The sequence below is a fragment of the Zootoca vivipara genome, chromosome 17 (assembly GCF_963506605.1).
Source record: "Zootoca vivipara chromosome 17, rZooViv1.1, whole genome shotgun sequence".
NCBI classification, from domain to species: domain Eukaryota; kingdom Metazoa; phylum Chordata; class Lepidosauria; order Squamata; family Lacertidae; genus Zootoca; species Zootoca vivipara.
In genome coordinates this window covers 11,542,311-11,559,709 of record NC_083292.1, presented here as the reverse complement: position 1 = coordinate 11,559,709, position 17,399 = coordinate 11,542,311, and the positions used below count along the sequence as shown (strand labels likewise).

Genomic DNA, 17,399 nt, shown 5'->3' with positions numbered 1-17,399 from the left:
AACATTCCTCTATAACCAGGCCTTTGATGTTGTAACTATTAGTGGCCTATTAGTGGGATGTTTTTAATGTATTTCTTTTTCCTCTTCATTTTAATGTATCTACGTGGGGGGGGGGGGTTGTCTGTTTATTTGGTTGTTTGTAAATCACTTTGGGTTGCCCTGGCCAAGATAAAACTACCAACAAATTCAAATAACAACAACACAACATAACAATTGTGTGTGTATGTGTTGTGCACATCCTATTGTTGTTGTTGTTGTTGTTGTTTAGTCGTTTAGTCATGTCCGACTCTTCGTGACCCCATGGACCAGAGCATGCCAGACACTCCTGTCTTCCACTGCCTCCCGCAGCTTGTTCAGACTCATGTTGGTGGCTTCGAGAACACTGTTCAACCATCTCATCCTCTGTCGTCCCCTTCTCCTTGTGCCCTCCATCTTTCCCAACATCAGGGTCTTTTCCAGGGAGTCTTCTCTTCTCATGAGGTGGCCAAAGTATTGGAGCTTGAGCTTCAGGATCTGTCCTTCTAGTGAGCACTCAGCGCTGGTTTCCTTCAGAATGGATCGGTTTGATCTTCTTGCAGTCCATGGGACTCTCAAGTGTCTCCTCCAGCACCATAATTCAAAAGCATCAATTCTTCGGCGATCAGCCTTCTTTATGGTCCAGCTCTCACTTCCATACATCACTACTGGGGAAACCATAGCTTTAACTATACAGACCTTTGTCGGCAAGGTGATGTCTCTACTTTTTAAGATGCTGTCTAGGTTTGTCATTGCTTTTCTCCAAAGAAGCAGGTGTCTTTTAATTTTGTGACTGCTGTCACCATCTGCAGCGATAATGGAACCCAAGAAAGTAAAATCTCTCACTGCCTCCATTTCTTCCCCTTCTATTTGCCGGGAGGTGATGGAACCAGTGGCCAGGATCTTGGGTTTTTTTATGTTGAGCTTCAGATCCTACAAACAGTATATTATTTTAAATTCCTGCCAGGAGCACAATAATCCAGTCCTTACAAGTAGGACATGCAACAAAAAGTTGCAGTGCAGAGTCCATCGTTCCACCCAGGTGTGCCTTCTCCAGGATACTCCTGTCCAGTCTCTCAGTATCTTGTGGCTGCTAAGCATCCTCAGTCCTCATTGGGCTGTTTTTTGGAAAGATTCCATTCTCTACATATGATTCCCACCATAAACATTCTCCGTAAACATTGCAAATTTCAGGGTCCCAAGTAAACGTGCACAGGTTAGAATCATGGTTGCACTCCTATGTACTCTCTTACCTGGGAGTGATTCCCTTGAATACAAGTACAGTCATACCTCAGTTTAAGTACTCCGCGGACCCGTCTGGAACGGATTAACCCACTTTCCATTACTTTCAATGGGAAAGTTCGCTTCAGGTTAAGTACGCTTCAGTTTAAGTACTCCGCGGACCGTCTGGAACGGATTAATCCACTTTCCATTACTTTCAATGGGAAAGTTCACTTCAGGTTAAGTACGCTTCAGGTTAAGTACAGACTTCCGGAAGCAATTGTGTACCGTACTTAAACCGAGGTACCACTGTAGGCTTACTTTCCGAGAAAAACATGCATCAGATTTTTTTCTGATTAAAGGAACAGTTGCCTCCCCATAACAAAAATTATGATGACAGGTGCAAAACGTTAAGTTTTTTAAAGTACTGTAAATTGCTCCTGCCATTCAATGGCATTTATCACCAAGGCTGCCCCAGAAATGCAAATCTGAATATTCCAAGGGACTACCTTAAGCCATCTCAGAACAATTCTACACCACCTTTAATCCAAATCCACCTGCAGTAAACAACCTCATTTTGCTGGGCTCTTGAGTGATGGCTTATGACATGTTTCGCTATACTCTAATCAACCATTCAAAAGCATTTTCTGAGGCACGTCTTCCCAATGTAATCTCTTCTGCTTAACATCAAAATTATCTGCTGGTCTCAATATAGTAAGGTACAGAGTCATTCCCGAGAAACGATGAGTGTTCTCTGCCTCAAAGTACTGCACATACATTAAATAATCAATTGTAGCTCCGTGTGCACTAATAGATACTGCAGCTTGACTTGATCAGAGCTGTTGCACCTCGGAAACCAATTTCACACTGAAATGCTGCCTGTGTGTTTATTCCGGCTACTGTTTTGCAGTTGGTGTGCGATGTGTACAACAGAGGCCATCATAACAATATAATTCTTCCAACCACAGTAACAAAACAGTCTTAAAATCCAGAGCAGGTAAATTGTTCTGCAGTCACAATTAGAATCTATTATGCAAAGGAGAACTCCAGCAGGTTTGGATTTTCCCACTCAATCTGCATAATATTTGCATGAGCTTAATAGACTAATTTAATCTTGCTAGCCAAATCTGTCACCCAGCTGAGGAGGGGGAACCCATAGCTGGCGAATAGTTTATTTTCTTTAAAATAATAATAATACTGACTTTAGATGTACTATAACATTTCCCAGGGACAGTCTCAAATTATGTGCGCCTTTCCTTTCTAAGCTACTGCCTGTTTCCTCCCTTTCTTGCACAATTTGAACACAATTCCTTCTATTCCCACTGTGTGTCAAGAGTTTTGTTCCCAAAATGGCACTGACCTGAACAAGAGGGAGGTATCTACAGAATTGGAGGAAATATTTGCAAAAGTACAAAAAAACCCTTTATTTAAAAAATCCACGATAGGGAGGTCCTTGCAACAAAGACTGGTGGACAGAAGCTCCCAGAGGAAACCCTTGGACCACAAGGGCCTGTAGAGCCAGAGCCCAGATCCTCTTAAGCGCCTTCCTCTGGGGAACAAGGTACTTCCCACCACAAATCACCAGTCCTGTGGCACAGGGAACACTCCAGGAGGGATGCTATGCAATGGAAGGCATCCAGTGGGCAGGAAGCACACCAAAAGAGAGGTTATGAAACAGAGGAGGAGTGATGGTCTTCATGGCAAAATATTGGCCTGTTAAAACTCTGATGTTCTTCAGGAAGGAGTGAAGCCTGAAGAGCTTGTGAAGACTCACTTGGAGCTCTCCGTGGTCCTGCATTTCCTGATGAGCTCAGCCTCTTTCTCTGTGGAATATGACGAAAGACTCTATTCAATGCCTTTGGGAGAGCTTCGAAGACTTGATGATGTTATTTAATGGGAGCTAAAGTTCCACAACATCTGGAGAACCACAGGTTGTGGCATGACCCCTGAATGCAGAAGCAAACCAGACACAGAATCTGAGGCAGCAGCTAAAGAGGCTGATCAAGTTCAAGGCTTTGAACTGACTGTGACTGAAGCTGTCAGGCAAGAGCCTCTCAGTCTGTCAGGACCAGAGCCTGGACCCTCATGGGTGCCTTATACTGAACTTGAGGAACCACTGCATTCACCAGTCCTGTATTTAAGTTAGTGAAGTGGTCCTTTAAAATTTTGATGGTCTCTACAAGTGGGTGGGGGACACGGGTGGCGCTGTGGTCTAAACCACTGAGTCTACGGCTTGCTTATCGGAAGGTCGGCAGTTCGAATCCCCGCGACAGGGTGAGCTCCTGTTGTTTGGTCCCAGCTCCTGCCCACCTAGCAGTTAAAGTACCGCTCCGGCAGGAAGGTAAACGGCGTTTCTGTGCGCTGTTTTGGTTTCACCAGAAGCGGCTTAGTCATGCTAACCACATGACCTGGAAGCTGTACACCGGTTCCCTCAGCCAGTAAAGGGAGATGAGCGCCGCAACCCCAGAGTTGTCTGCGACTGGACCTAATGGTCAGGGATCCCTTTACCTTTACAAGTGGGTGGAGCCTGAGGAGGTAGTCTGGAGATGAAGGGTTAGACCACATTTGCACGAACCATTTAAAGCACTATGATACCACTTTAAACAGTCATGGCTTCCCCCAAATAATTTTGTAAGCTGTGGTTTGTCAAGGGTGCTGAGGGAGACACCCCACCCCATTACCCTCAGAGAGTTACAATTCTCAGAGTGGTTTAACAGTCAGTTCTGTGAGAGGAATAGGGTCTCCTAAGGACTCTCCGCACATTTAACAAACTACAGCTCCCAGAATTCATTGGAGGAAGCCATGAGCATTTAAAGTGGTGCTTTAAGAGTATGGTGAGAATATGGCCAAAAAAGGCCTCAGTATGCTCCCAAACTTTATTTGAACAAGTTGTTCACTTGGAGCTATCCATGGTCTGCAACCTTTGACCAGCTTTGCCTCACTGCTTTCTTTGTGAGATCTGGCCTCAATAGGATTGCCATACATCTGGATTCCCCCAGACATTATCGGGATTTAAAAGGTGGAATTGATGTCTAGGGGGGAATTTCCAAAAGGCAGAGCTGTGTCCTGGATTTTAAGCAAGTCGGGGGGGGGAGCTCAACAACTTTCAGGGGGTCCTGGTTTTTACTTTTTGAAATATGGCAATCCTAGCCTCATATCTGTGCAGCACTTAGATTTTTTTTGTTTTGGAGGGCACTTTGTGAGTCTTAAAAAATATGTGTGTGATACCCAGAAGGTGAGTCCCACTGTATTCAGTGGGGCTTACCCCCCAGAAAATTGTTTATGGGCCTTAATTTTCATTGTCTCAGCATCCACAACTGGAGAATGGTAATAGGAAATGCAATTTCACATAAGTGAGTCACAATAGCACCTTCCCCACCCACCCTCTCAAACTATAATGTATTGAGTTTAAAAGAGAGCTGGGGGGGGGACCTAAACTGTCCACTATGCTAAAGTGCAAACCATGAAGCTCACTGGGTAAGTCACCATCTCTCAGCCCTAACCTACTTCACAAGGTTGTTACACGAATAATATGGAGAGGGGAAGAGCTTTGTGCACTACCCTGAGCCTTGGGAGGAAAGGTACAATATAAAATGGAAAACAAAATATGCACACAACTTAAGTCTGCATCCAGCATGTAAAAGAATTTGGTGCATTCAATCATACACACCTAATGATGTTGTGTGTCTTCTCCCTCTTATTCTCTTATGTATTCCATTGTCTTCAACCCACTGTATAACATTCTACCTATCCTATTGTACATCGGAATTTGTTGCTTGTATTCCAGTGCATTTTTTCTATAAAAAATGTTTAGGGATACTCTCATTTTGACTCAATAAAATTTTATAGTTCAAATTGGGAAAAATAAATACAGTAAATGGACAAAAATACAAAGATTCACAAAATGTTTAGGGGTAGGCATACCCCTGAGTCCTCCCAGAAAAAAACCCACTGCTTTTATCTATTTCTATTAAACTTATGACTTATTTCCCTCTTATATCTGCATATTTTTTCAAAAACGCTATTTTCTGTGCATAAAAAATCAAAAACGTTATATATACAGTCTATATTCCACCCCACCCCCAATTCACAGAAAGAAGCATAAATAAATAAATACAATTTATTTGAAAGGGAGAGAGGGGAGAGCAGTAGGAGGGAACAGCCAGGGAAAACATTCCCCACCTAAAGCAGGTTACCCAAAGGAAAAAGCCACGCCTCTTTTAGAAGCTTGAGAGGCTTTCAACAGCTCTTGGCGAAGCCAGCCAATCAGCGAGGAGCAAAAATGAAGGAGGCGGCGGAGGCGAGGCAGGGGCCGGCGCGAGATGCGTTCAAACCTGGCCAATGAGCGGGCGGCGGGCGTGGTCAGACCCGAGGGGCGAATGAACGCGGCCGTTGTTGCGAGGTGGGCTGTGTTCCCGGAAGAGGGTCGAAGGGAGCTCGGTGGTCCTTACGCGCTTAGCCTTCTGAGCGGGTAAGTGGGAGAGGAGAGGCGGCGGCGGTTTGCCGCCGGGAGGGGAACCGGACGGCTGAGGGAGGGCGGGGCCCGGCGGCGCCCTGGCACAAGGAGCTGGCTGTGGGCGAGGAAAGAAGCGCGCTCCTCCGTGGCTCTTCCCTCCGTTCAGTTCCCGCTTCCAATGCTGGGAAGCGGTTGTTGACCTTTGGGTGGGTGGGGCGCGGCTTGCCTTCCCCGCTCTCCCCGCGGAGGGATGGAGGGCTCTTGACTTAGGGTTGCATTGGAGTATTGGCCGCACTCGGAGCAGATCCGTTGGAATGAATGCGCGTGACAAACTTGGGTCCATTCATTCATTAGAATCATAGGGTTGGAAGGGGCGCCAAGGGTCATCTAGTCCAACCCCCTGAATGCAGGATATATTCGACTAAAGCAGTGGTTCCCAACCTTGGCTGGGGGTGGGGTGGGGAGCGACTGCCTCCCCACCTTGGCTAAGCCAGTTAACTCCTCCAGACCCTCAGCCCAGTCTCCCACTCTAAGCTGTGAGGCTCTTTCCTTTTGCTCTAGAACAGTAGTTCCCAACCTTTTTTTGCCCCACCCCACCTAAACATCTCTAAAATCCTGTCAACCTAAAATCCTGTGATATATAATTCTTATTATTCAAAAAGTGAACTCCTATTCACGTGGAGGAAGCCTAAAAGGCCATTAATTGCTAATGACATTCTCAATTGCCCTACTTAAAAATCAAATTGCATGCACTGTGGGGCGTGTGCCCCACATTGGGAACCACGGGGCTAAAGCATCCAATGACAGATGGCCATCCAGCCTCTGCTTTAAAACCTCCAAGGAAGGAGAGCCCACCACCTCCTGATGGAGTCTGTTCCACTGTCGAACAGAACATCAGAAAGTTTTTCCTTATGTTTAGTCTGAATCTCCATTCTTGTAACTTGGTTCGAGTCCTGCCCTCCAGAGCAGGAGGAAACAAGCTTGCTCCATTCCAATGGGAGCAACTCTTGAAGATCATCATTATTTATTAGTTGCTCTCTTGCACTCAAGTGCCTCAAAGTGACTTATGGAGCAAAATGAAATGAATGGTCACAGCTAAATTGGAATCGTAGAATTGTAGAGTTGGAAGGGACCGCTGGGGTCATCTAGTCCAGGGGTCAGCAAACTTTTTCAGCAGGGGGCCGGTCCACTGTCCCTCAGACCTTGTGGGGGGCCGGACTACCGGTATATTTTGAAAAAAATATGAACGAATTCCTATGCCTCACAAATAACCCAGAGATGCATTTTAAATAAAAGGAGACATTCTACTCATGTAAAAACATGCTCATTCCCGGACTGTTCGCGGGCCGGATTTAGAAGGCGATTGGGCCGCATCCGGCCCCCGGGCCTTAGTTTTGGGCCCCTGATCTAGTCCAACTTCCTGCAATGCATGAAACTTTAGCCCAATGTGGGGCTCATACCCACAACCCTGAGGTTAAGTATTTCATGCTCTACGGTACCAACTGAGCTTATCCGGTTGTTAGGTCTGTTTACGCCAATGAGACCACCTTTCTGAGTATTATTCTTTTAGTTTCGCTTTTGAATTCAAGTGCAAACTTTGCTGAATACAACAATCCTTAGTTCTCAGTGCGGTGTTGGACTTCACAGATTGCAGATGGAGGCTCATCTGAGGAAGTCTTGTTCAGCATCAAACAAATGTAACAGATCCTCCTGCCTGTTGAAAAGTAACCTTTTTAGGGAAAGAGTTGTGGACTTTCTCTCTCTCTCTCTCATGCGTTCTTCTCCCCACACCCTTGTGTGTATTGACTTGCTTCAATTTGTATCTTCTCTCTACTGAAAAAAGAGTTGTAAACTGTTTTATTGATTTGTCCCTGCCAAAAAGGTGCTCAGAGCAGCTTATGAAAACCTGTAGTAAGATATTTCTTACCTTTACAATTGAAAAGACATGGCAAACAAATATGGTTTAGGGAAGGAATAAGAAAAAATACAAACTACAGTTTTGAAAACAACTGTTGGAAACACAGGTGTTTATTCCCAGGAGTACTGTTTGAGGTATGGAAAAATGTCATGGTGTTTTTCTACTTTGCGGATAGAAAGTCACATGACTTGGAAGATCCAGGGTCAGTCGTTGAAGTTTACTCTAATTTTGGTCCAATCACCGTCTTTTAGCCCAAACCACCTCTCAAGGTTGTAGTGAGGGTAAAACTGAAGGGCCACACACCACATATGTAACTTTGATTTCCTGAGAGAAAAGGGGAAACATTAGTTGTAACAAAATGATACAAGTTTAGCAATCCTTGCTAATGATAACCCTTTTGACGTCTGCTGGGAGTTTCATGTGTACTGCCTTGAATTCCGTAGGGAAAGATGTGATAGTGACATTACATTTTAGTTCTTGACTTCAGCTTGAAGCAGTACACCTTAGGCTTTCTATTAGTGTGGGCCATTGGGGAAAAGGGCATCCCTAAATTTGGCCATCCCCTTCATGGATCAATGCCTTGTCGTGGCGAAGGGGCTTGAATAACTCGGAGAAGCTATGAGCTATGCCATGCAGGGCCACCCAAGATGGACAGGTCATAGTGGAGAGTTTTGACTAAACGTGATCCACCTGGAGAAGGAACTGGCAAGCCACTCCAGTATCCCTGCCAAGAAAACTCCATGGACAAAGACAACAGGCATATAAAAGTTATGACGCTGGAAGATGAGCCCCTCAGGTCGGAAGGCGTCCAACATGCTACTGAGGAAGAGCGGAGGACAAGTACAAGTAGATTCAGAGCTGATGAAGCGGCTGGGCCAAAGCCGAAAGGACGCTCAGTTGCGGATATGCCTGGAAGCGAAGCGAAAGGAAAGTCCGATGCTGTAAAGAAAAATATTGCATAGGAACCTGGAATGTAAGAACCATGGATGGAGGTAAGCTGGATGTGGTCAAAAATGAGATGACAAGAATAAATATCGACATCCTGGGCATCAGTGAACTAAAATGGAAGGGAATGGGCGAATTCAGTTCGGGTGACTATCATATCTACTACTGTGGGCAAGAATCCTGTAGAAGAAATGGAGTGGCCCTCATTGTCAACAAAAGAGTGGCAAAAGCTGTAATGGGATGCAATCTCAAAAATGACAGAATGATCTCGATACGAATCCAAGGCAGACCTTTTAACATCACAGTAATCCAAGTTTATGCACCAACTACCGGTGCTGAAGAAAGTGAAATTGACCAATTCTATGAAGACCTACAACACCTTCTAGAAATGACACCAAAGAAGGATGTTCTTCTCATTACAGGGGATTGGAATGCTAAAGTAGGGAATCAAGAGATAAAAGGAATAACTGGCAAGTTTGGCCTTGGAGTTCAAAATGAAGCAGGGCAAAGGCTAATAGAGTTCTGTCAAGAGAACAAGCTGGTCATCACAAACACTCTTTTCAAACAACACAAGAGACGACTCTACACATGGATATCACCAAATGGGCAGCATCGAAATCAGATTGATTATATTCTCTGCAGCCAAAGATGGAGAAGCTCTATACAGTCAGCAAAAACAAGACCTGGAGCTGACTGTAACTCAGATCATCAGCTTCTTATAGCAAAATTCCAGCTTAAACTGAAGAAAGTAGGAAAAACCACTGGGCCAGTAAGATACAATCTGAATCAAATCCCTTATGAATACACAGTGGAAGTGAGGAACAGGTTTAAGGATTTAGATTTGGTGGACAGAGTGCCTGAAGAACTATGAATGGAGGCTCGTAACATTATACAGGAGGCAGCAACGAAAACCATCCCAAGGAAAAGGAAATGCAAGAAAGCAAAATGGCTGTCCAACGAGGCCTTACAAATAGCGGAGGAGAGGAGGCAAGCAAAATGCAAGGGAGATAGGGAAAGATACAGGAAACTGAATGCAGATTTCCAAAAAGCAGCAAGGAGAGACAAGAGGGTCTTCTTAAATGAGCAATGCAAAGAAATAGAGGAAAACAATAGAATGGGGAAAACCAGAGATCTGTTCAAGAAAATTGGAGCTATGAAAGGAACATTTCGTACAAAGATTACCATAATCAAGGACAAAAGTGGTAAGGACCTAACAGAAGCAGAAGACATCAAGAAGAGGTGGCAAGAATACACAGAGGAATTATACCAGAAAGATATGGAGGTCTCGTACACCCCAGGTAGTGTGGTTGCTGACCTTGAGCCAGACATCTTGGAGAGTGAAGTCAAATGGGCCTTAGAAAGCACTGCTAATAACAAGGCCAGTGGAAGTGATGATATTCCAGCTGAACTATTTAAAATTTTAAAAGATGATGCTGTTAAGGTGCTACACCCAATATGCCAGCAAGTTTGGAAAACTCAGCAATGGCCAGAGGATTGGAGAAGATCAGTCTACATCCCAATTCCAAAGAAGGGCAGTGCCAAAGAATGCTCCAACTACCGCACAATTGCGCTCATTTCACACGCTAGCAAGGTTATGCTCAAAATTCTACAAGGCAGGCTTAGGCAGTATGTGGACCGAGAACTCCCAGAAGTGCAAGCTGGATTTCGAAAGGGCAGAGGAACCAGAGACCAAATAGCAAACATGCGCTGGATTATGGAGAAAGCTAGAGAGTTCCAGAAAAACGTCTACTTCGGCTTCATTGACTATGCAAAAGCCTTTGACTGTGTCGACCACAGCAAACTATGGCAAGTTCTTAAAGAAATGGGAGTGCCTGATCACCTCATCTGTCTCCTGAGAAATCTCTATGTGGGACAAGAAGCTACAGTTAGAACTGGATATGGAACAACTGATTGGTTCAAAATTGGGAAAGGAGTACGACAAGGTTGTATATTGTCTCCCTGCTTATTTAACTTATATGCAGAATTCATCATGCGAAAGGCTGGACTAGATGAATCCCAAGCCGGAATTAAGATTGCCGGAAGAAATATCAACAACCTCAGATATGCAGATGACACAACCTTGATGGCAGAAAGCGAGGAGGAATTAAAGAACCTTTTAATGAGGGTGAAAGAGGAGAGCGCAAAATATGGTCTGAAGCTCAACATCAAAAAAACCAAGATCATGGCCACCGGTCCCATCACCTCCTGGCAAATAGAAGGGGAAGAAATGGAGGCAGTGAGAGATTTTACTTTCTTGGGCTCCTTGATCACTGCAGATGGTGACAGCAGTCACGAAATTAAAAGACGCCTGCTTCTTGGGAGAAAAGCAATGACAAACCTAGACAGCATCTTAAAAAGCAGAGACATCACCTTGCCGACAAAGGTCCGTATAGTTAAAGCTATGGTTTTCCCAGTAGTGATGTATGGAAGTGAGAGCTGGACCATAAAGAAGGCTGATCGCCGAAGAATTGATGCTTTTGAATTATGGTGCTGGAGGAGACTCTTGAGAGTCCCATGGACTGCTAGAAGATCAAACCTATCCATTCTTAAGGAAATCAGCCCTGAGTGCTCCCTGGAAGGACAGATCGTGAAGCTGAGGCTCCAATACTTTGGCCACCTCATGAGAAGAGAAGAATCCTTGGAAAAGACCCTGATGTTGGGAAAGATTGAGGGCACTAGGAGAAGGGGACGACAGAGGACAAGATGGTTGGACAGTGTTCTCGAAGCTACGAACATGAGTTTGACCAAACTGCGGGAGGCAGTGGAAGACAGGAGTGCCTGGCGTGCTATGGTCCATGGGGTCACGAAGAGTCGGACACGACTAAACGACTAAACAACAACAAATTTGGCCATCCAGCTGTTTTGGGACTACAATTCCCATCATCTTTAGCTAACAGGACCAGTGGTCAGGGATGATGGGAATTGTAGTCGAACAACAGGACGGCCGAGTTTGGGATGCCTGATGTAGAAGAACTGTCCTTGTATTTTGTGGTTTATTTATTTATTTTAAAAATGGAAAATGCAAGAGGGAGGGAGTTGTCACTTTATTTCAGATCAAGACCCTCGAAGGGCAAATAGCAGCTGGGGGAGTAATTTTGATTAGCGAAATAGCACCACAATAGTGCTGCCATTGTGGATAAATTGAGACCCCTCTATGGTTCCTTTCAATTTATTCTTTACAAAATGTAGCCATGGATCTCCATCATAACATGGCCCTAAGGAAAGTCTATGTTTAAATTTGCACAACTGAGTGGATTGCAACATGGGCTTGTGCAGGAGATCAGGCAAGTGCCTTTGAACAATGATAGCTCCACACATTTTCTTTTAAGTCTGTCAGGAGTGTAATCAACTTTTGAAATTAGCAGCACCTTTAGCAGCTATTTGGTCAGTAGCAATCAGGTAATAGTGTTTATCTTCAAGCCCTTGAAACTGTCCACCTGCTGATTCTGCATACCAAATAAGAGCAGAAGAGGAGATTGGGACCCCCACCACAACCGCAGCTGCTAACCTTTCTTTAATTCTTTACTGGGCCTGCATCTTTAAGCAGAAGCCTGGCATGAGGAAATTAAGTTGGCAAAGAAGCTGTTCCTTACGTTGAGGTAAAGTAATGGGGAAAGTTCAATAGCACAATCCTTATACAGTGGTACCTCCGGTTGTGGACGGGATCCATTCCGGAGCTCCGGTTGGATCCCAAGGTTTTCGCAACTGGAGGTGCCTGTTCTGCGTATGTGCGCGTCATGGTAAAGTGCTTCTGTGCATGTGCGCATGGCAAAACCCATAAAAATACTTCCGGGTTTGTCGCGTGCGTATCCCGAAGGATACGTAACCAGAGGTTCTTGTAAGCAGAGGTACCACTGTACTCTCCCAGACAATCCTGTCTACTCACCTTTGAATTCAATAGGGCTTACCTCCAGGAAACTTGGCGTAAGATTAACACCTACTATTTCCATGTTGAGCTCCACATTAAATGCACAGGCGGAGGGTTGGCGTAAAAAGCAAGCAAGAAAAAAAATGGTGATCCTTTTTACTGTTTTACATTTGGGGAGATGACTTTTCAGGGTGCGTAGTAGCATTGTGTGTTTTTGTGTTTATTTTTCTGCAACAGTGAGGTTCAGAAACTTCTGAAAATGAAGTTGTGTTACACACCAAAACCCCAGACTATCCTCAGCACTTTACAGTTTTGTAATGAGAAATCTTCTCATGGTATGTGTGGTAACTGTGAATGGAAGCGCTGTACTCAGGACTACCAGGGACCCGGGTGGTGTTGTGGTCTAAACCACTGAGCCTCTTGGCCTTGCCAATCAAAAGGTTGGCAGTTTGAATCCCCGCAATGCGGTGAGCTCCATTGCTCTGTCCCAGCTCCTGCCAAGCTAGCAGTTTGAAAGCATGACAGTGCAAGTAGATAAATAGGTACTGCTGCAGCAGGAAAGTAAACAGCATTTCCATGTGCTCTGGTTTCTGTCACATTGTTCCGTTGCACCAGAAGTGGTTTAGTCATGCTGGCCACATGGCCAGGAAAGCTGTCTGTGGACAAACACCGGCTCCCTTGGCCTGAAAGCGAGATGAGCACCACAACCCCATAGTCGCCACAACCCTGTCCTTTACGTTTACCTACTTTACCCAGGACTACCTGTCAGCAAAGGACTGATTTATTTGTATGTTATACCTTTTTATCTTTTTAAAAAATCATTTTCCCCAGGGCAATTTTTTTTAAAAGGAGAAAACTCTATATTATGATTTGCCCTTGCCTTTCCACCAAACATAGGGTGGGATAGATGAATGCCCTTTAGTTCCCCATTGTGTTGCTGGCACACACCCCTCAAAATATTTCTGCACTTCTGTGGTCCAAAATAATTTTTTTCTTACACTTAGAGCGCTTTGCAGCAGTGACACTGAAATGCTGCTCTTACAGACATGATCTCCTTAATTGGGAGTGCCTAATCAGCTGATAACACAGGGGTCCCCAGACTTACCGCGCAGCGGGCCGGTGCCCGCCGCGCCGACCGCGCAGCGGGCTGGAGGGCAGGGGAGTGCGCGTGCAGCGGGCCGGAGGGGGGGGAGTGCGTGCGCATGCGCACACGCACACGGTCGGGGGGAAATCGCCGAAAATCGCTTGTGCGCATGCGTATGGGCCTCCCCCGACCCGGAAGTGCATCGGAAATTACCTCTTCTGGGTCGGGAGAGGCCCATACGCATGCGCACAAAGGATTTTCGGCGATTTTTTGCCGATTTTTAAGATTGTCGGTGTGCCGTAAGAGCGGGCGGCGGGGGTCGTCGCGGGCCGGATTGGGAGGCCGATTGGGCCGCATCCGGCCCGGGGGCCGTAGTTTGGGGACCCTGTGATAACACCTTCTCCAAGGACTGGTATCTCTGGCTGCTGCAAAACCAGCTGAGCCTTCTCTTACTTTATTTTGGTATTTGCCAAGATGTTAAATGAAATGAAAAGATTCCAAGAGCTCTGGCCAGGTAGTAGATTAATTTTTAGAAAGTTTTAAGTTGAGAATAATAAGACAAATTCCAGTCGCAATCCAGTTTTTAGAAATCCAGGACAAGGCCCTGTTTCGGTTTATTCTTCATCAGCTCTAGTTTCGTAGTTTCAAGGTCAAAGCGTACCATTCATGTTTTTATGTTAAATGAGGCATCAAACTCCACTCTGTTCATTTGTGAATGTGCATGCTCCTGTATGTGCAAACACATATAGAAAATAAACTATTACAGGATCACTCAGCATACTTTTCATTGGTTTGTGTAAAATAGGTAAAGGGACCCCTGACCATTAGGTCCAGTTGTGACCGACTCTGGGGTTGCACGCTCATCTCGCATTATTGGCCGAGGGAGCCGGCGTATAGCTTCCAGGTCATGTGGCCAGCATGACAAAGCCGCTTCTGGCAAACCAGAGCAGCACATGGAAACGCCATTTACCTTCCCGCTGTAGCGGTTCCTATTTATCTACTTGCATTTTGACGTGCTTTCGAACTGCTAGGTTGGCAGGAGCTGGGACCAAGCAACGGGAGCTCACCCCGTCACAGGGATTCGAACCGCCGACCTTCTGATCAGCAAGCCCTAGGCTCAGTGGTTTAACCATAGCGCCACCTGGGTCCTGTATTTTGTGTAAAATACAGGTATACTAAAGTCCATTGATACTGTTGTCACTGTCCTATATGACAGAGGGCTTTCATATTGCAGAGTATCATTGCTTTAGAAAATGGGATAGGAACATAGGAAATTGCGCCTTGTACCTGATCAGGCCATTGAGCCATCTAGTTCTGTACCGCCTCCAATTGGCAGTGGCTTTCCAGGATCTCCGATAGAGGAGTCTTTCCAGTCACTTTAGGTCTGATCCTTTTAATTGTAGATTTCAGGAAATGAATCTGTGGCATTCTACCTGTGAGGTATGTGCTCTACCACTGTGCAGCTTTGGTCCCTATTAAATGTTTGCCCTTCTTTCAGAAGGCCAGAGTATCAGGTTTACTTGTAGAAAAAAAAATCTGTGGCTCCAAAGTATCCATATTAAAACATTAATTTTGTCATAAACTTATTATAATATTACAGTCATTACAGTAACACGCTAAAGTATCTTGGTTTTGAAAAGTACATATGAGAGTTAGTATTCAAGTGTATTAGAACCCAGGTTTCTAGCCTAGCATCTCCCCCAAAAGGCTGTGCAGTGAAACAGTGCTCAGTTTATTGCTCTGACACACTGTCACATATTTTTTTAAATGCCTTAGGCCAGAGATGGAGAACTGTAGCCCTCCATATGTTGCTAGATTCCAACTCCCATCAGCCCCAGCCAGCATGGCCAATGGTCAGGGATGATAGGAACTGTAATCCAACAACTGAAGGGCCACAGGTTCCATACATCTTCCTTGAGCAAATCTGTGCTGCCTGCATTCCCCCCTATTTCAGAATATTGTAGTGGAATAGGTTATGATACCATGTCCGTTCCAAAACCAGTGATTGATAGAGGGCTGTCTTTCCTGCTGCTCTTGCCAAAACCAGCAGCCCTTTAGGAAATAATTGAAGGTAAGGTACTTCTGTTTTTGTACAGCAAACCACGCCAGTGGAGATTCTGCACTCTTAAGAACAGACTTGTGTTTTTCCATGGTGACTTCTGTTCAGGTATTCTAAAATGTTTTCTTTTTGCTAAGTCTGTGTAGAACTATGTATAATGTTGTTAGCACCTGGCCATTTCACCCTGCAGAAGGCAATTGAAAGCTGCTAAATACAATACTCAACAGTACTCCCGAGGAAAGCATTACAGTGAATGCAAAATGGTCGCTGTTGACTGAAATAAGCTTTTAAACATTAATTTACTATATGCAAAATGGCTTTATTTCATTGTAAGCAAATGGTGGTAATCAAAAATCCTTGAACAATTCTCATTTCTGGTAATGGAGTAATCTGGTTTTGTGAGTGGTACCCTGTTTCTCATATTTTAAGACATACCCATAAAATAAGCCATAGCAGGATTTTTAAGTATTCAAGGAATATAAGCCATACCCTGAAAATAAGACATAGTGATAGGTGCAGCAGCAATGCCGGCCGCGGCAGGAGGAGGAAGAAAAAAAATAAGACACCCCCTGAAAATAAGCCATAGTGTGTTTTTTTGAGGAAAAAATAAATATAAGACATGTCTTATAATATGAGAAACACGGTACTCCCTGGACTGGGTGCTAAAATGTAGTTGGCTGTCGTTCCGTAGACCAGTGGTTCCCAACTGGTGCTCTGTGGACCCCTGGAGGTCGATTGCACCATTCATTTAACAAAAAACTACCATAGAGGTATCAAAAGTTTCAAATTAGGGGGGTCCATTGCTTGGCTTTTGAAAAACAGGGGGTCTGCAGTACTTAAGTTAATTGGGAACCACGGCTGCAGACTGTTAACAGGTTTATTTGCTTTATCTGTCCTCATTTTATTGTATAATTCTATGTATTATTGTTGGTTGTGGGTTTTTTTTTTAATTGCCGATTGCATCCCACCCTGGGGTGGCTTGCAATGAGTCACACATACTTTAAATAAATTAAAATATTATTGTCATTTAAGGGTCACAAACTCCACTTAGCCAAGAATATACAAAGAGGCTGCAGCCAGAGTTAACCACTAGCCTCAAAGAAAAGACTTTCCACTGGATGACACCAGCAGCTATTTGAATACACTTTACCAAGAATACCTGAAGGCTGGATGCTGTTGGAATATCTAGTCAGTTCTCACAACCAGCCAGCATCCGGGGCAGACCTCACCATAAAGCAGTGTGAAAATAGTTAGATGATAGATTCCAAGATTTCCATGCCTCCGGTCTCCATTTCCGTATGTCACAAAAAGGCTCGATGGGTCATTATTTTGCTTCAGAAGCAAAACATCTCTTAAGGCTAGCTCTGACAGCATGTAGGCTACAGTTGTATTGTCAGACAATGATCATCACAAGTACACCAGCAGAAAACCGCTACCTCTAAAGCTGTCGCACGCAGCACCCAAGGCTGACTGAAGACATTTATTCTTTAACTCTCACTCTAGTCAAAGGTTACCTACAACCGGCAGGTGGAAATTGACTTCAAAAGAGCTTTGAAGAATCAAGGTCAGAGAAAGCTAATGCCCTGAAGATTTATAGCAGTCACGAAAAGGCATTGGCACATACAACTAATTATACATATTGGATGGTGGCTATTAGCTACGGCACCCATGTTCACGTAGCCTAATACTGTATATAAAAAAATATAGAGATACTTATTTATAAATGGCTAACAAAAAGTGGTATACGACACGCTTAACAAAAAATGAAGGTCAAGCTACAATCAACAGAGCAAAACAGGTAATAATCAAATCTGTGCTGACCAGCAAAAATGA

The 17,399-nt window shown here is 44.6% G+C and overlaps 1 protein-coding gene across 3 annotated transcripts in view; it reads left to right on the top strand.

Annotated features, from left to right (window-relative positions):
- The first annotated feature begins 5,610 nt into the window (after positions 1-5,610).
- Positions 5,611-17,399, top strand: part of TANGO2 (transport and golgi organization 2 homolog) — a 95,716-nt gene continuing 83,927 nt past the window's right edge. For 2 of the 3 annotated variants that reach the window (XM_035097845.2, XM_035097846.2), the window contains exon 1: positions 5,611-5,707. In XM_035097845.2, coding sequence (XP_034953736.2) covers positions 5,616-5,707 — 92 coding nt within the window. In that variant the 5' untranslated portion in view covers positions 5,611-5,615. The remainder of the gene's footprint in view (positions 5,708-17,399) is intronic. The other variant, XM_035097847.2, reaches the window with a different exon arrangement.